General features: G+C 44.3%; 1 protein-coding gene across 3 annotated transcripts; it reads left to right on the forward strand.

The window, feature by feature from the left end:
* The first annotated feature begins 32 nt into the window (after positions 1-32).
* Positions 33-18,792, forward strand: DNAJC16 (DnaJ heat shock protein family (Hsp40) member C16). 3 transcript variants are annotated; one of them, XM_044996080.1, is made up of 15 exons: positions 33-167; positions 1,778-1,963; positions 3,624-3,690; positions 4,947-5,280; positions 6,469-6,653; positions 7,812-7,916; positions 8,559-8,717; positions 9,496-9,626; positions 10,374-10,557; positions 11,588-11,770; positions 12,356-12,432; positions 12,967-13,047; positions 13,141-13,236; positions 14,241-14,411; positions 14,957-18,792. In XM_044996080.1, exons 2-15 carry the CDS (start codon positions 1,797-1,799, stop codon positions 15,354-15,356), a joined length of 2,340 nt encoding a protein of 779 aa, XP_044852015.1. In that variant the 5' UTR covers positions 33-167; positions 1,778-1,796; the 3' UTR covers positions 15,357-18,792. The 3 variants fall into 3 exon arrangements, 2 of the variants coding, with proteins under 2 accessions (XP_044852015.1, XP_044852014.1); XR_006574682.1 differs by lacking the exon at positions 33-167 and having other exon boundaries at positions 1,762-1,963; positions 14,957-15,861; positions 16,156-18,792; XM_044996079.1 differs by lacking the exon at positions 33-167 and having other exon boundaries at positions 1,762-1,963; positions 14,244-14,411.
* The last annotated feature ends 563 nt before the right edge of the window (positions 18,793-19,355 follow it).

Raw genomic sequence — 19,355 nt, forward strand, 5'->3', positions numbered from 1 at the left:
GACTCGCTAGCCCTCGGAGCGCCGCGCTGCTCTGCTCTATGGTCCGCGTCCCGTCTCTATGACCGGGTGGAGCAGAGAGCGGAAATGAGCCGTGCGCCGTCTCTATGGTGACGGCGAGAGGCGGGGCGCCGAAGCCGGAAGCGGGGACCGGGCGCCCGGAGCGCAGGGTGGGTATCGCCCCCCCACCCCCGCAAGGGGTCCCGGCCCGGGGTGGGCGCTGGCCCTTTAAGGGGCTTCCCCATGTGATCCAGGGCTGACCCTTCCCGCGGGCCGTCCCGCCCGGTCCGGGGCTCGCGCTCCGAGCGCCGCCCGGGGCCTGGCAAGGGGCAGTGGGGGTGACAGTCGGGGCGCCGGGCTGGGGTGAGCCCAGAGCTGCCTGGGGGCGGGGGGGCTGGCAGGGCCCTGCTGGGGAGCAGCGTCGGGAAGCACGCGGCGCTCCCCCCACCCAGTGCCGCGGGGGGGGGGCCCTGTTCCTGGTCCCTTGGCTCCTCTCTCTTCCCCCCACGCAGCCCCCTGCCTGGGGGAGCCCGAGGTGCCAGCAGCGGCTCTGTCAGATCACGTGCCTCCAAATTTACATGTCATAACAATAAGGTTTTATAAAACCTGAGAAATATTTTTTTGTGATTTTTTTGAAGGCGGCGGGGGAGGGGGGGATTTTACTGTTAAATGTCCAGTGTTAGGATTTCTCTTTAAACAAACAAAACAGCCGCTGCTAGATAGTGTCTGGAGACCAAAGATTGTAGCTCTAAGAACCGGATGGTAAAACTGACTGCATTGATTTCCGTTGCGCAAGATGTGAACTCTGCAGACTGTAAATAGAGTGTGTAAATAGTGAAAAACTGGATTACAAAAAATCTCCACTATTAATAATCTGTTATAAGTAACATCTGTGAATAAATGTATTTACATGATCAGTTTAAAAATCTCACCCCATCCGTGAGAAATGGTTTCACTTAACTGTCGCAAGCAGTGCTCAAGCTAACAGTGACAGATTATTAAAAATGTTTTTTTTGTATTCTTTCATTTTATTTAATTGTGTGGTTGGCAGCATTTTAAGTAGTCAACCGGTTGTCATTGTGCATTTAGTTTCAGGAGGTGATTCTGTGGATCTTATACGTGAACAGGAGAGAGAAACAATTTTTGGAAAATACAGTTTTAAAAACACAACACGGGGGGCTGAGGGGCAGATGTAGTACCTGAAAATATTCTAACTCACTTTTTTGGAACTGACTAGAGTTCACGGTGGCATTGTCCCCTCAACTAACATGGTCCCATCTAACTGTCAGCCACCAGAGTTCTTTGGTTTTGGATTGCTAGTGTAGTACTAGCATTTAGAAAAGTGTACTGGTCCTTTAAGTATCTGCTAGTCCTGATAAATGAATAGATGATGGAATGGCAGAAACAGCTACAGTTTACTGCTTTTTTAATACCTGAAAACTGGTAGCGAACTGTTAGTAGGTGTAAAGCACAGGTCTCTTACTCTAGAATTCTCAAGATAGTCGCTACTAAAATGTTGAACTGTAGGTGAAGCAAAATTATAATTAGAATGATGTGATATTTCATGACATACAAGGGCTGGAACAGACTCTCTCCCAAATCCTACCTTTTTAGTAGTATAAGACATGAATTCTGGTCTTGGTTGTTTGAAGGAGATGGGGCCTTTGGTTTTTCAGTTCTTTTGCCAGTGGTCCAGGACTAAATATAGGGGTTCCTGGATTTTGCATCAGTCTCTAGTTTTGCACTTCTGTCTTATGCATATGGAAACTCTCCTGTCCAGGTTGCCTAAAGGAAGAGAAATGGAACTGAAAAAGTTAAGCATCTCGTTGGTTGTGGTCCTGGTTCTGGTCTTGGTCCTGCAAATTTTGTCTGCAGTGGATTTTGACCCATACAGAATCCTTGGGGTTAGCAGGACGTCCAGCCAGGCTGACATTAAAAAGGCTTATAAGAAGCTCGCCCGGGAATGGTAGGTGGATCAAAATATTTTGCATATTAAATGGTTTCTGCAAGCTAGAGTCAGCTATTTTCACCAATGACCAAATATTTGCGAGAGAAACCATCATCTTCAAAATAAAAACAAAGACATTTAAAATGGTACAAAAACCGTTTCCCCCCATCAACAGTATACTTGCTCTTACCATGCTGAATAAAACCATATTCTGAATAGTGAGCCAGCGCCTCAGGTGGTGTACATCAACTTAAATCCATAATGGAACTACACTGATTTATTTCAGCTGAGGAGCTGGCATAAATGTATCTGCTGGCCAGAGAGAAACTTTTTTTTTTTTTTTTTAAAGGAGAAGGAAAACCGTTTCCTAATAAAGGGCAATTATGCAGCCTGAAAGAGAAGTACTTAGTTTCATGAGCACTTCTTTTGTGAGTAAGTACTACTCAAGAAAAGGTTTCTTGAATTGGACCTATAATGTTTAGCTATCTTGTTTGCATGTGTATTCTAAGTAAAAGGCTAATCATACATTATGTTCTGTATGTATGAGTCTTGATCCCATGTCCCTTACTCACACAAATGACCTGTCGACTTCAGTGGGACTATTCACAGGTTGACTACAAGAACTGCAGGATCTGGCCCTAAATTTTAGTTATTTTTGCACATTGCACATGCTGTAATATTTTCTGATTATACTAACTTCCACTTCATCCAGTACTCTGGATATCAGACTCTGGAGGGTCTAATATGAAACTCTTTCCCCCTCTATCTTGTACATTACAAAATATAGCATATAGGAAGAATCACCAAGGGCAGAAATTTAAGAAACAAATGTCTTTTAATAACTTCTGTGCTATATCTTTAGGGTTGTTGTAGGAATTGCAACAGGATTGCATTCGCTTGTTAATTTCTCCAACTAGTTAAGTGTGTTCACATCCCAGTAACTCAACTGAGTAAATCTATTATTATTTTTATTTATAAAATTGATCATGACCAACTTCTAGTCACTGAGCTTTTTTTTTAAGTCAAATTTTCAAGAGTCTTAAAAGAGGAAGTGAATTAAGTTAAGCCAAATTATGACCATACATTAAGACCTGTTTCATACACTGAAGAGAAGAGCTGATGTACAGCATCTGGAAAAACATGATTATCTGATAGCTTCTGGGGTCTCATAGAACCTAGGCATTGAGGTTGTGGTCTAATGCTATAACAGAAAACTATTAACATGCAGAATAGAGCTGCAGATGTACCAAGTAGCTGCTCTGCCTGATATATATATATATATAGGGCAGCAGCTAGAGCATGCATCTTTGAAATTGGTAGGATTGTTGCTGAAGGAATTTACTGCCTGGTGTTAAATCAACTTTTTAGCTCCATTTGGACCATTTATTTATGAAATAAAATTCAAAACCGAGGAAATGTTTTTACATACACCACTCAAATCCCATTGAAATTCTTTATGTGGTTCAGCCTGGGTAGGAGAAATAGACTTTTGCCATAAATCTGCATCAGATGGATTAAGAAGTGGATACCAGTAAATGGCATTAATATCTACATATCCTGCTTAGTATGAGTATTGAACTGAAGCTGAAAACACTTGTGGCTCGCTGTGACTCCCTGTGATAAATTGCTGATGCTTTCTAAAGGACAAAATCCATTTTCTTTATTTTTTGCATTGTAGGCATCCTGACAAAAACAAGGACCCAGGAGCAGAAGATAAGTTTATACAAATTAGCAAGGCCTATGAGGTATTAAACACTGTTTGGTAACTTTGTGCTGCTTTCAGGATGTATGTTAGAACCTGGAAAATGCTGTTCATCTTTTACAAGTAGCCTTTACTATTTTCCACTTATATCTACATGGAACAATTTCTCTGCTCTGTGTATGGCAGGGGGTAGGCTGGTGGAATCTTTGTCTAGGTTTTCTTGAGGAAAAACTAGCCCCTGGATGCTGCTGATACCAAAAAAAAACCCCCTGCATATCCATTTAACACTTCCCCAGCTATTGGGGGAGATGTGAATTAATCAAAGAGTATTAATTAATTAATTAAATCAAAGAGTATGGGGTATCCACTGAGTTCAGCAAAGCAGGCTGGTGCCACCTCTTCATATTCGTTATGCATATTCCAGTGATGTTGTAAGTGGGATTAATGGCTTGAGAGCTTTAGTCACTTCTAAAATATTATTTGCATAAGTAGCACTTGCAGGTCACTCATCCAAGCCTCCCTGAATCAGCTACCTCAGCATGTGGCATCTCAGCTGATGCTGTTCTTACAACCATGCTGAGTCCCCAGGAATAAACTGAATTCTCAGCTTCCAGCTCAATCGGCAGTTTCCGCTTAAAGTGCAGCTTGTCTTCCTGAGTGCTTCAGCTCTTCAGATTCATGTGGCTGTTAAATGTTTGACGTTATGAGAAAACCACAATAGTCTTCTGGACTATGTTGGTTTTAGGACTTGTTGTTATGGCCTCTTAGCTGAGAAACTGAAATGATAAAGGAATTTGGAAGACAGCGTCACAGAACTAGGAAGCCAGAAATTAATATTTAAAAAGAATGGTTAGCTAGTGAGTAGGTTTGTACAAAATTCTCCAAATAAATGTTCTGTTTGTTTGTGTGAACTCTGTCTCACTCCATGCCACATACATGGATTTGGCTCCAGAGATGCAGGTGTGAAAGACATGACAGTTCCCTTTCTTGGAGCTCAACTGGGTAGACGTTCAGCAAAAGGAATTCCTCTTCTAGGGTGCTGGAACATTTTTTATAGTGAGGGTGCTGAGAGCCATTCAACTAAACTGGAAATCCTGTATATAATGGAAACCACTTCAAGTCAGGGGGTGCTGCAGACCCCCCACGCCCTGTTCCAGCACCTATGTCCTCTTCCCAGTGTGTCTGCTCCTTATGGCTATTCAATCATTTTAAGAAGGAGAATTGTCATCCTTCCAGTTCCCTCTCAACATGAGCCAGGCCTTATTTCTTTTCAACCCTTCTTAACTCTGTGATTGACAGATCCTCTCCAATGAGGAAAAGAGATCAAACTTTGATCGTTACGGAGACGTGGGTGAGAACCAGGGGTACCCTCAGCAGCAGCAGCACCGCCAGTTCCATCACTTCCACGAAAGCTTTTACTTTGACGAATCCTTTTTCCACTTCCCGTTTAATTCGGAGCGACGAGACTCCTCCGATGAGAAGTACTTGCTGCATTTTTCGCACTACGTGAACGAGATTGTACCGGACAGTTTCAAAAAGCCCTACCTCATTAAAATAACCTCGGACTGGTGCTTCAGCTGTATCCACATTGAGCCTGTGTGGAAGGAGGTTGTTCAGGAGCTAGAGGTGCTGGGTAAGAGAAGCAAATTTAAAAAACTCAAGATGCAACGTGTTTTCAGAGAGAGGCTGTCTCAAAGCTTTCCAGCCTAGGCTGCAGCAACTGACTTCAGCTTTTGGGGGTTGTGTTTGAATGTGAATTCAGCTGCAAACTTCCTTTGTGGTTTATCAGTGTGGTGTGAATGGCTTTATTTCTGTTGTTTTCCAGTGTAAGTGGAGGGGTATTGATCTCTTTCTTCCCAACACCAGTCCTCATCAATGAAACTGAGATAAGACAAATTTAGGTTTAAAACATGAGGAGACACTTTAGATCTGTAGGGCTGGGTCAGTCGCTGAAGGGAGCTGGTGAAAGCCCCATCCCTGTAGATAGCTGGCATTTGACGAGACAAGGCATTAGAAAATCTTGCCCTGGCAGAGTATGGACTAGATGCAGTCTGGAGAGTCTCTTCCATCTCTAAATTCAGCGATTGTCTCCTTTTCTGCTGCAGCGTGATTAAACCATTCCCAGTGCCTGCATCACTCTAAATAGCGCCAAGGATTGTTGCATGGTCAGGTACTGCTATGTTCTGGCCTGCAATATAAACATTGCATTGCCCTTTGATATATATCAAGAATGGTCCTGAGATGCAATCTGGAGTCTAAAGGGGGCTGTGAGCCCGCCCAAACTTGACCAGAGTCAAGGCCACTATCATGTAGGACATAGGAGGATGGGAGAAAATTTTGGTGTCCAAAATAAAAATCAGGGAACCCTGGCAACATATACTTGGATTCCAGTTAAGTACTTGCAGTGTTTCTTGCTCAGGGTGAAAATTCCAGTCCCCCTTATGGGTCATCTACATAACTGGAGATGGTCAATACAGAGGACATAGAATCCAAAATAAGAGTGCCGGGACAAGAAGTTGCTGCACTGTATATTTAACGTGATATTTTTCCTTGGGGTTTTAACGTGCTGAATAGAGAACCTTTAGGCAGAAGAGTAAGGAGGAGATGGTACCATTGTTACTTCTTCCTGAGAGCAGAGTAATACAGCTCCCCATGGAATGTGAAAAGGGGAAACACTATGTGGTACCAGCTGAATAATTCATCCTCTTGGTGTGCTGTGTAACAGCAGCCACCTTAGTGCTGATTCCCTTTAAGGGAGTTTGGGTCATTCACCCCCCCATGTCAAGGAGACCCTCTTTTTGGATTTGCCTTCCGTTTTCAGGAGTGGGAATTGGAGTCGTCCACGCTGGGTATGAGAGACGCCTCGCACATCACCTGGGAGCACACAGCACACCGTCCATTCTGGGACTCATTAATGGGAAAATATCCTTCTTCCACAATGCGGTCATCCGAGAGAACCTGAGGCAGTTTGTGGAGAGCCTTCTTCCAGGGAACCTCATAGAGAAGGTACGTGACAGGGAGATCAGCGTGTTTGGATTCTGATAAGTGGTAGTGTGTGCTAGACACTTGGATCTCTTTGTTGTCTCTGACACATCATCTGACAGAGTCAGTCTCTGATGTGACCTTTGTCTTGGGGATGTCAGAAGTTTCTGAAGCTATTTGCAATGGCCTTAATCAAGGGAGAATGGCGGTTCGGATGAGTGAAATCGTTACAGCTATAAATGCTGGAGGCAGTTTTGAAGGAAACACTACATTCACGCATAAGATGGAATTTTTCTCCATCTTCCCCTGTGCATGGTGAGATAGGTGCCAGAGCTGGCAGCAGGACACTCCCCCTCACTGATGATACCCCACTTAACCCTGAAGGACGTGAGTTAGGGTAACTGCCATGCTCATGGTAAGCATTTGATCGTACATGTGCCTTATGTTAGGGCTTGTAACCACACGGTGCCGATTTGATATTGTTTGGAACTACACCAGAGATAGTTACAACTATATTAAGGAATGGTGTTTGAACTCTGCTTGGAAGGTAGCCATGGCCAGGTTCCAAACCGGTGCTCCGGTGTGGACATGACCTTAGAGACCATCACTGTATGTCTCTTCCCCTCCCTTGCCCTATCCTGCAAACTGATAAGTATCTCTTGCAAGATTTTCAAAATTCTCAGCTCCTGCAGATTTTTAGGCCTGGCACAAAGCCTGCTGAAGTGAATTGGGTATCATTCTGTTGACTTCAGCACACTTTAGATCAAGCCTGTAAATGGCAGTTGAGCGCATTGAGCCCTTTCGGCAGACAGAGCTTTTTATCACTAGAGACATTTTAAAATAAACATATTGTTTGACTTCTACTCTGCCCTTTTTTGCTTATTCCCCATCTGAAGTCATAATCCTCAGTAATGACCACCAGTTAGCTACTGTGGAAATGATTATGATTCCACTGAGAATTTATGACATCAAGTCAGGAAAGATCAGCAAAAGCAGAGAGAACTGTTAGTGTAAAAATCCTGGTTTTGCTCAAATCGCCTTAGCCGGAAAAGATGTATGGGCACAGGTGTCCTTTACAAAACAGAAATCGTGACCCAGTTCTAATGCAGCCATTTAACCTTATTGAACTTTAGTTTTCTGAATGTATTGAGGTTGAAACGAACTCTCTGTTTTACATTTAAGATTACAGATAAAAATTATGTCCAATTCCTGTCGAACTGGAAGAAAGAAAATAAACCCCATGTTCTTCTGTTTGATCATATGCCGGTAGTGCCATTGTTATACAAGGTAATGTGTGTGTTTGTGTGTTATCTCTGGCATTTGGATAGCTTTGTAAATCCACCTGTCTTAGTAGAGAATGGGATCTCGGTATAGGCACAGGCTGGATGGTTCTTCTAAGTAGCATTACCCACCCCGAACACCCAGCAATTTCATGTGTGTTATTTGGAGACTGCATAGTCAGGTGACCTGCCTTTGCTAACTATTTTAAACATCTGAATATGAGTAGAACTTACTTCTCTTGTCATAGACAGATATCTAGTGGAAGTAAGGGCGTGGGTGGGGTTGAGGGCAAGGGGAGAAACCATCATTCCTTTCCCACCACAAATAGTTAATGATCTAGGCCATTCGAGCACTGGGTCTAGTTTGTTTGAGGATGATGAGTTGCTAAAGAAACAGCTGGCCAGATATAGAATGTTAGATAGTAAAATAAAACCATGGATCCCACCAACCTTCCTCTGTCATGAGGAAGAAGCGAACTGTGTAATAAGCCTGGTAAAGGGAATGGGATGACTTTGTATGTCATTTGGCTGTTCTAGACTTAACAGCGCTCTGGAGGCTAGGGGGAAATAGTCACCATAAGCTTTATTGGGGAAGAATCAAAGCATGATCTGCAATGTAAACATGCACTGGACCTCTGTTTCCTTCTAGCTCACTGCTTTTGCGTACAGAGATTATTTGTCCTTTGGATACGTGTATGTTGGACTCAGAGGGACTGAAGAGTTGTCCAGACAATATAACATCAACGTCTACACCCCCACCATGATGATCTTCAAGGAACATATTGAGAAGCCTGCCGATGTTATTCAGGTATCACTTTGTGGTCTGCGTCTTTGTCTGTCTGTCTGGGTTTTAAGTAAAATATATAGTAACTGCTTTTTTGGCCTGTTTCTTACATCAGAAGTTGGTCAGTGGAGCATTTCAAACCAACTCTGGGTTGGATGGGAGCAGAAATTGGAGCTTCAGAAGGATGTCTTGAAGGGAGCTCTGTAGGTTTCAACAGGCATCTGAACTTGGAGGATAACTGGGTGACAGTTGTGGTTTTCACTGGGGCATAGTTTTGTAACTAAGCTGGTGGAGGAGGGCAGGTCTTTGCGTTTCAGTGGTGCAGTGACTGTACAGAGAGAGGGCAGCTCTTAATTAATTCAGCTTTGTCAGAAATCCTTAGTCTCCTGGGAAGAACCCTTGGCTCTGAGGAATTCCTTAGAGAGTCCATGAGACTTTGCGGTTTCACAGAGAGAGTGCATTAATAGCGAAAGGTTATTATGCAGGTACACCCCAATAAATGCTGAGCTGTCAGAAGCCTTCGGTCACTGTTGCAATTTCTGACTGTTGGGATTTTAATATTACTGGATGCTCTGATTATTTTCCCCTCAGCAACAACAGCTGTTTAATGCCCCTTCTCCAGGGGCCATCATGAGTGGCCATACTTCCAATCTCCTGAACATCTCTTCCATTGTGTAAAACAGCCTGTTGACCTTCATCATGGTGACCCTTTAACACTAGAGCATTCATGTTCCTTGAGAGCTGAACATCCTTCTGGTTTAGCTGAACAATGCTGATCTTCTATTTGCTTTGTCCTTTCTAGGCACGAGAGATGAAAAAGCAGCTCATTGATGACTTCCTTTCCCAGAACAAGTTCCTTCTGGCAGCCAGACTCACCAACCAGAAATTGTTTCGTGAGCTGTGTCCTGTGAAGAAGTCTCACCGTCAGCGGAAGTAAGGCTCGCTGCGATGGGAGTTCCTCCTATCTTCATATGCTCCTACTCCCGGTGGCTGCTTACAGGCGACGTCTCGTTTAATTCTCTGGGGGGGGGGGTCCATTAAAGGGTTTATTGGAAGAATAGAAATTGCTAGACAGGATCAGAGCAGTGGTTCATGTAGTCCAGTATTCTGTCACCATCAGTGGCCAGTGCCAAATGCTTCACAGAGATTTCCAAGAAGCCCTTCAGTGGCAGTGATGGAACAACCTGCCCCCAGAGAAGTTTCCTCATAACCCCTAATAATGCAATGTTAGGTCTATATCCTTTCAGAGGCGTTGAGGGGGTCTCTCTCTATATAGTATTAGAACTCTGGATGTTCTTCTTATACATCTAAATGTCTAATCTGTTTTTGAATCCTGCTAAGATCTTGGCTTCTGTCCCATGGCAATGAGTCCCAGAAGCTAATTGTGCGTTGTGTGAAAGTGCTTCCTTTTATCAGTTTCAAACATGCCACTTTTCAGTTCACTATCCCCTTGTTCTTGTATTATTGAACAGAGTACCTTGCAGTAACTCTGTGGGGACAGGAACATAGAAGATGGAAAGGACTGAGATTGGAACATTGAGCAATGGAGTGTGTAAGAAGATAGACACGATGAAGTGTCTCTCTGGCTCGTCAGGGTCTGTTCTAGCTGGCAGGTTGGGTTTGTTATTCCTTTGTATCTCCGGGCCTGCTGTGAATCCTCCATTTCATTGTGTTGTCTAGGTACTGTGTGGTTTTACTTACTGGTGAGGGTGACAAGTTTGCTAAGACCTATGAGGCATTTGTGGCCTTTGCTCTGGCAAACACGAAAGACACCGTGAGGTTTGTGCATATCTACAACGACCGTCAGCGAGACTTTGCCCATGCCTTGCTGATGGATGATGAGAAATATTGGGGGAAATCTGCCGTAAGTGTCACATTTTCCTTCTGCCTAATCTGTAATTCAGTCTCTCTCTGAGCTTTATTCTTTTTCACCCCAACCTCAAAAATGTGCAGGGGGAGAGAACATTGATGCTGCTTCTTTGAAATATTACGGGAGCATGCTATGGGCAGGATCAGACCTCTCTACTTCTAATAGATCCTCTTGTATTGCATGTTGGTGTGCTCTGCCTCAGGTTGGACCTTCATTGTCTTGTGTATTGCAATTCCCTTCTTTTTGATCTGTCCCGATCTCAGCTCTCTAGCCTCCAGCATGTGCAGAACACCACTGCCTGCCTTCTGACATGTACAAAGTGTAACCATGTCATCTTCCATTCTCATGATTCCACTGGCTCTGTTCATTTCACTGTCCAGTTCAAAATTGTCCTCTTTGATCTTAAACCCCTCCGTGAACTTGCTCCTGCCAGTCTCATGGATGGACCTTATTTCTCTCTACTCCTTCCCAAACTACTCCCGCTTATTTAGCACTGTTCTCTTCTGTCATTCACTCTGTCACTCCACTCTTAATGTGAGAGCTTTGTCCTTGGCAGTTCTTCCTATTTGGAATGACTTTCCTATGTCTCACCACCAAACCCACTTTTTTATTTCACATCTCTGCTGAGAAAACGTCCCTCTTTTTCCTCCTTGCGTATGCGTCTTAATTACTCTCCTTCTGGCTAACTCTAATTAGTTAACTCTAATGTGATGTGGAATGCAGTGTGTAGGAAAAACACTATACAAAATAAGTGTTGTGCTTCCAAAGAACAGGAGCTGGGGTTCAGAGAACATGTGCTGTTCATCTCTGTTCCTATTGGGTATAATGGAACATGCAGCTACTTTTTATACTTGTTCCCATTCCGATGTTGTGCCTGCCCTTTGACATGGGTGTCGTGAGAGATTAACTGAAATAGCTGTTTTTAATCTGGATCCTAGTTCTGAATTCTCATTTGACACATCAAGGCTTTCTTCCAAGTTGGTATCTTGTTCCCTGAAGCTTGTGCTGTTACTGCTTTGTCCAGGTGGCCATCTTGGAAAGGCGCAATAATGTAGGAAGAGTGGTCTATAAAATCTTGGAAGATGCCTGGGAGGGCAGTGAAGAGGATAACTTCATCCTTTTGGATCTTCTGGCTCAGTTAAGAACAGACCCTGGTCTTCTCTCTTCAGACACTGTCCTGCCAGACTTGAATGATGAACTTGCTCCTGTAAGTATTCTCAATTTTGTAGAGGCATAACAAACCTATGTTAGCTGGTTCTAGTTAACTCTGAGGGTACATCTTCACTACCCACTGGATCGGCGGGTAGCCATCAATCCAGTGGGGATCAATATCGCGTCTAGTGTAGACGTGATAAATCGACCCTGAGCACTCTCCCATCCACTCCTGTACTCCAGCGCTGTAAGAGGTGCAAGCAGAGTCAATGGGGGAGCGCCAGCAGTCGACTCACCGTGTTGAAGACACCACGGTAAGTCCATCTAAGTGTCAACTTCAGCTACATTATTCACATAGCTGAAGTTGCATAACTTAGATCGATTCTACCCCCCGTGTAGACCAGGGCTAAGACTGCACCACTGTGGTCAGTGATGGGAATTGTGCCTCGAGTTTTGAGTATTGGAGAGGCAAGACTCTTTCACTGTGTACGCATCAGCTGCAGGGGGCAGCCCCTGGGCTCTGAGGTAGTTGAGCTGGTTTGGACAAGGGGTGCAGAGGGGATAGTCACATCGTTGATTTGTTTCTTCATGGGTAGGGGGAGAGCAGCCACCTTGTCATTGATCTGTTGTATCTTTACAGGTGTTCTTTCTCCGATGGCTCTACTCCGCAATAGAGTATGTCTCGGACTGCTGGGATAGTGTATTTCATAATAACTGGTATGGAATCTGATTTAAAATATCAGTGTAGCTCTTATTTTGTGTCTAGATGTAATAGCCCTTTGTCTTGCCCGAGGATAAATTCAAAAGCATATCTAGATATGGAGGTATCTGACGGGGACAGAAGGAGGCATATATATCTTCTCTTGGAGAAAGGAGAGGAACTGTGGGCCAGTGAAGCTTGACTTCTGTCTCATCTTCTGGGTAGCTGGTTGAGCTGTGAAGCTGAGGTCTGCCACTGGATTTTGTGCTACTGAAAACACACCGCTCCTGTTGGCAATAGTCCTGGCTTGGCTGTCTTGCTGTGCGGTTTTCATTAGCGTTTAGGGTATTTTAAAAACATTCTTCCGTTTGTCTCCCTGCCTTTCATTAGGAGATAGGAACAATGAGAGAGCTTCCATTAAAGCCCTTCAAACAGGAGACAGGCAGTTCAGGGAAAATTATACGCTATTATCTGGGGTGGAAGGGAGCTGAAAGCCTGAGGCAGAGGTTGACTGTAGGAACTCGGAACTAACTGCAAACCTTCTCTCTTAGGCGGGAAATGATGCCGCTTCTTTCCCTGATCTTCTCAGCCCTCTTCATTCTCTTTGGCACTGTTATTGTTCAGGCTTTCAGGTGAGTACCTACCAGACCAGCTGTTGGAGCCTTACAGACCAGCTTTCGGCATCTCAGTTGAAACTTACCCTGTTTTAAAATGCTCCTTTGCAGCGACTCGAGCGATGAGAGAGACTCTCCTCTCCCCCAGAAAGAAGATCCCTCTGAAAAGAATGAAAAGAATGACACGACCTTCAGCAAAGAGAACAGGTTTCCCCTGCTCACTCCTTCCTGCACTAGTCAGGCCTTCTCTGCACCTCCACTTTCCTGCTCAAGAGGCTTGGTGGGGCAGAGTCTGGTTCCTACTGCCTTTCCCCCAGGCAGAGAGGGCAGGTTGGGGAAGGGCAGTGGGTAGGTGGTAGGGAAGGAATGGAGCTGGTGTGAACATGGTGGTGTGAGTGACAGGCAGCATGTGAACAGCGCATGGGTGAGTTTGGTGTAGCTGATATAAAGAGTGAACGGGGAAATGGGCAGTCGTCGGAAAGCAACAAATTGAATATTTGGGACCAAAAGCCCCTTCGAGGTAGAGAACTGGAAAGTAGCTGTTACCTGAGCTGTGACTGAAATCTGTCAGACAAGGGAGCCACTGCTAAGTTCTTTGAACTAGCAACAGACTAGTGGCTGTAGAGCCAACGTCTTTCCATCTACCCACCTTTCTCCATCTCCTACATTTAAAATCTATCCTCCTCCCACCACACAGTCACTTAGAAACCCACCTGTTTGCCTAGACAAATACTTCGTGGAGTGATGAAGGAGAAGAAACAATGATTTGCCAAAGAACATCTAATCTTTAATCTTTAGCAGGCCAAAGATAAACTGCTTTAATAGGCTTTGGAGAGAGGGCATAGGGGGTGTGAGTTTTCAGGGGTTCGGCACTGTGCCAGATTAGCCAACACATTAGGTAATAAAAGGTAATAATTGGAGATATACCAATCTCCTAGAACTGGAAGGGACCTTGAAAGGTCATTGAGTCCAGCCCCCTGCCTTCACTAGCAGGACCAATTTTTGCCCCAGATCCCTAAGTGGCCCCCTCAAGGATTGAACTCACAACCCTGGGTTTAGCAGGCCAATGCTCAAACCACTGAGCTATCCCTCCCCCCGTATTGTGACATGGATTTTGAGTGACTTTTCACTAGGTCACTCTTTCCTTATAGTGCCCAGGTGCATTTACTGTCCTTTGCTCCTTTTTCACTTGAGTCATTCTCTCTGCCCAGCAGGATTCCCAAAAAGGGCTTTGTCGAAGTGACTGAGCTAACAGATGTTACCTATACTAGTAACCTGGTGCGCCTGAGGCCGGGTCACATGAACGTGGTTCTGATCCTTTCCAACCCCACCAAAACCAGCCTACTTCAGAAGTTTGCCCTGGAAGTCTACACATTCACAGGGTCAGTATGGAGTTCCTCTTTGGGCTTCTGCTATGCTCTTAATGGCCTGTGTAGTGTCGCGCAGTGGATAGGCTTGGGGTGTGTATTGTTGCATTGCTTCGTCGCGTGTATACTTGCATGCTTGCTCCAAAGAACATCTTCACCTTCATGTGGGTGCTTGCACCTGTGAGGCGGCTTAAATGAGTAGCTGTTTGATAGCCAACATTAAATGGGTTGGTGGGCTCAGTCCACTTTGTAATGGATGTATGTTCTCCCTACTGCTGCTAGTGCAACTGGTAATCTCAGCAGAGAGGACTGGATGGACCATGGAGCCTGAACTCTCCCCTCCAGGTCCCTCTACTGCCACTTATGCTGTGCCTGTGTTCAGACAAATACAGGGCTTCACTTTCCAGGGCTTTAAGTCAGTCACAATAGTTTGTGCAAAAACAATAAAAAAAATAAATTACTTCAACCCTCCTTCAGTTTCTAACCTTGATGTTTCCTGTGTGGTGTCTGGTCTGAACTGGAACACAGTCTAAATTGGTTCCCTCTCACTTCTCCTGCAGGAGCAGCTGTCTTCATTTCTCCTTCCTCAGCCTCGATAAGCATAGAGAATGGCTGGAGTATTTGTTAGAATTTGCCCAGGATGCTGCCCCCATTCCATATCAATATGATAAACATTTCCTGGAGCGCGACTACGCCGGTTACGTCCTAGCTCTAAATGGCCACAAGAAATACTTCTGCCTCTTCAAGCCTCACAGATCGGGGGATGAAGGGGGAACCATGGGGTCCTCTGAGGATTATGACCCCTTGCTACATACAGGAGAAGCCCGAGGAAAATCCTCCTGCAGTCCAGGATCCAAACAAGTTAAAAACAAATTAAGCAAGTTGTCCTTATGGATGGAACGTCTCTTAGAAGGTTCCTTACAAAGGTTCTATATTCCATCCTGGCCTGCATTAGACTGAAGGGATTTAAGAGATTCTAACACTACAAACTTTTTAAGATGACAACTATGGACAATTCTTTCCAGGAATAAACAGTCATGACAAATGGACAGTAGGTTTTAGATGAACTCTCCTAGGCCCAGTGAGTAGAAGTATCTTCCTTCATCTTTGACCTAGGAGTGAAAGATGAAACGTACTGAAGTCCTCTGTACCAAATTGTTCTTGTATTTGAATGCTGTACTATCTAAGACAAAACCCAGTCTATTTTCCTTTAATGTCCTGCTCACCGCATCGCCTATGTCCAGTCTCTTGTTTTTTCTCAGTTGAAGAAAACCTATGAGTTCTTTGCAACGTTGACTCAGTTTGGACTGAACACAATGAACTTGTTACGTAGGTCAGGTCCCCTTCCCAATGCTTAGCCCATAGTGCATGGTGTGATACTGGGAAGACCCTACAGAATCTCCCCAGCCTCTGCAACTCTGAAAGGCCTCATACCAAGCATTCTTATTTATCAGCTTTCCCTGCGGTAAGTGATTTAGGAGTGTGGTTGGGGGTATCTCCCTTGTAGCAAACTGATAGCTGGTATTTACAGACGGTGGGGGCTAGTAGGCGCTCTGCATGTTTCATGCTCCTTGTGTAATAGTTCCATGAGCAGCTTCACCAGCTAAGCCATAAGCAGGGCGGGAAGGGGATTAACACAGCCGTAAATACTGTCAAGATGTTGAGCCATTTAAATGTACATTGTTTCTCAGATGCCTTTTTGCTTCTGTCGATTTTTAGACTGTGTCTCTTAGAGCCATAACTTTACCCATGTCCTCAGATTGTAGGCGTAAGCTGCTACGAGCCAGTAGACATGTAAAAGAAAATGTCAGTACCTGCTAGTGAATCAACTTGGACACCTTTCAAACAACCATGGTACATCTCTAGTACAATATTGACACTTCTTTGTATCAAGGAACTTAATTCTTTAATGATTGTATTTTTGAACTATGTTGCCCAAAAAGTGCTGTCATCGGATCGTCTGTTACGTGTGGAACTAGTTTTGTTGTAGACAGACGTTTACAAGATGCTTAGTTTCAGCTTCTCTCACTTTGTTTTTATCCTCAGCTCAAAGGTTTCTTAACATGCAGGTTGCCTTTTCTTTCTTTCTTTTAAACATATGGTTCGGTGTGAAACTGGAATGGTTCTAGGCTGTGGAGTTACTGTACTTAATTATAGTCTCCTACCAGCCCTTTGGCTTGCCCAGGGAGCTGGCTTTTTGTTAGTGACAAGGAGCTGCTACCTGAACGTCAAGGTAAAAGGGAAAGGTTTCTTTTCAAAGCAGGGAACTGTAATCTTGCGACACTGCCACTTCCTTTTTTCTCTCTGTTAATCCGCCTAGACTCAGTCACTTTATCTGATGTTTGCTGTAAACTTAATAAACTTCTCCAAAGTGACCTGGATAGGAATCTGAGGCTTCCACACGAGTAGGTCATGTTATGGTACGTGATGGCCAAATCCTGCATGAGTTTTCCTCTCATTCAGATTGAGATTAACTCCTGCGTAGCATTCTGAACCATATTGTGAAGCACTCCTACAAGCATGGGGGTTTACTTAAAAACCTCACTACCCTCCCCCCTTCTCCAGCAGAGCAGCCCAGTACTATGGATCAATATTCCACCAAGGGAGCCACCCTCTGACCCAAATGAGATCTAGGACTATTCAAGTAACCTGATTGGCTGAACAGTCCTCAGAGCTTTATAAACGGTGAGTTAGTGGCCCACTGAATTGGTGACTTGCTGCATTCTGCTTGGCTTGGAGAACAGAGGTGCTTCAACTAATGAAAGGCCACTTGAACAATACTCAATGCTCTTATATATAAGGGTACTGTCAGGTTAAAATATTAGACTCAACCGACCTTACCTATGTTACTTAAACCAATGGAGTTTAATCTGTAAAGTCCTACCTGCAGCGTGAACCGTTTTGATTGCTGAGCACAGGCTATGAGAAGGAAGGAGAGGATTTTTCTTCTGAGGAGATATGTCAAAATAAAATGCTGGAAAAACCCAGGCATTAGACTGACCCTGAACCTAACCGTAAGCAGCAGACTGACTTTTCGCTCTTTATGTTGAAGACGGTGCTTTCGTTGGCTTGGGTAATGAAATAGCTTGGTTATTTTTTATGTTTGTAGCCAGTTCTGCCTTTGGGGTCTTGCATGGTATAACACAGTGCTGTAAACCCCAGAGTTGGACACACTGCAGAAAATTTTTGACACTCTAAACGCAGCTGAACAATGTCTCGAGGAGCGGATTGGGCCCAGAAGGAGGATTTACAAAAGCTGTCGGTTACTGACTCTTCTGCTAGTCAGAAACTTTGGTGTCAAATGTTAGGGCTTTAAACTAAGGGCCCCCGTGTGCTGTGTAGAAGAAATTCCCCGTCCAAGGATCCAGGAAAAGGCCATAGGCATTACTTAAACCCTATATTGAGGCTCAAGTGGTGTGTAGGCCTTGTGTTTGTTCTCTACAGAGGGGTGACTCTTACCTTGTGTATAAACACCTGTTGATGTGGGTCTCATGGAGAGAGCACTCACAGTAATACACCCTTGGGAAATAGCTAACTGGGGGTGCTACAGATTCCATTCAGTTACTGATAAAAGTGAACATAGAACAAAGTTGCAGGATCAAACCAGCTCATTTGTAAAAGTACCTGATTTTTTTTTTTTGTATTGGTAGGGAGTAGCTACGCTTTCTTGGCCTCAGGCACACCCCAACTGTTCTGAATGCATCTGTTCAGCAAGGGTAGCGCTGCTCTGATATCCAGCTAGTTACGTTATTCATTTGGCGCAGAAGACCAGTCACAGGACCTCTCTGCTGCTTGGAAGTGAATGTCTCTGCTTTCCCTCCACCCTTTTCCAGATGCTGCAAGACCATTAACCTGGGCTAATTTTTTGTCCTACTGCTCTCACTATTGCCCTTTGGTTTGCTTCATAGCGCAGGAAATGCACTCGGCCATTCTCAGTTTGTGCATGATACTTTCTTGAGCTAAGAGCAAGGAAGTTTTCAGTGCTAATGCACTGCTCTGCGACAAACCTAAATACAAGCTATTTTTAAAGTAAAACTCTGAGGAGCTGAAGCGAAACATCTTTCCAACACAGGGAAATGTAGCCTAGAGTCCAAATACCGTACCTGACCTTTCCCCTTGACTGAGTGTGGGGCACAGCAGCTTCGCAGTGCTGGCTGACATATATATGGTCAGTAAAAGCTTGCCAGGAACGAATACAATAATGCAACCTGGGAGACTGGATTGAAAAGCAGGTCAATATTTTGCACTTTTGATACTCTTAGAGGGGGGGAAATAATTTATTTGGCAAATGTCTTTTTTTAATTTTTGTTTTTGTATCTGTGAACAGGCACTGATGATGTCATTTTGTTTTAAGATTATTACAGATTCGCAACTGAAATAAACTATTTTAATGTGAGACGATGAGGTGGCCTTGCATTTTAATCGACACACTGACAATGCGGTGTGGCGTATGGGAGTTAACTGCGAAAGTTCGATGGCTGTTAACTAGCCCATTGCATATGATAAATTTCGAGCAGTTATCTCCACTCAGGCACCAGGGCTGCTTAACCAAGGACAACTGTTTCCAAAAGCTGCCCTGTAGTTGAGTCAACGTTTCTATTGGCCTCCTGAGAACTGACAGCTATGGGCCCTGGGAAAATCATGCATAAATGGGGTTTAGAAACGTCGAGACCACAGTGCCTTGGCATAAGTCATCTCGTAATGTAGGGCTTGGAGCTAGTGCCACTTTGGATCCATTGCATGAAGAGGCCAGAAGAACTTCTGTTCTATTCCATGCCCATGGAAGAGAGCCAGGATGTTACATTATGTCTGTATATTGCTCCCCTCCTAGGTTTAATTTTAGTGGGGAAAAATCCTTACTAGGCACTTCCAAAAGAAACCCCCATTTTAGATCATAGCCGCCAGTTTTTATATTGAAAGAATTCAAGCTGCAGTCGCTGGATCCATGTGCTGCTAAGC

Source organism: Mauremys mutica, chromosome 21 (genome assembly GCF_020497125.1).
Source record: "Mauremys mutica isolate MM-2020 ecotype Southern chromosome 21, ASM2049712v1, whole genome shotgun sequence".
NCBI classification, from domain to species: domain Eukaryota; kingdom Metazoa; phylum Chordata; order Testudines; family Geoemydidae; genus Mauremys; species Mauremys mutica.

Coding starts and splice junctions, on each gene's coding strand:
- DNAJC16 (XM_044996080.1), top strand. CDS start 1,797: ATGGAACTGAAAAAGTTAAGCATCTCGTTGGTTGTGGTCCTGGTTCTG. Junction 1,964..3,623: donor AAGAAGCTCGCCCGGGAATG/GTAGGTGGATCA, acceptor TTTGCATTGTAG/GCATCCTGACAAAAACAAGG. Junction 7,917..8,558: donor TAGTGCCATTGTTATACAAG/GTAATGTGTGTG, acceptor GTTTCCTTCTAG/CTCACTGCTTTTGCGTACAG.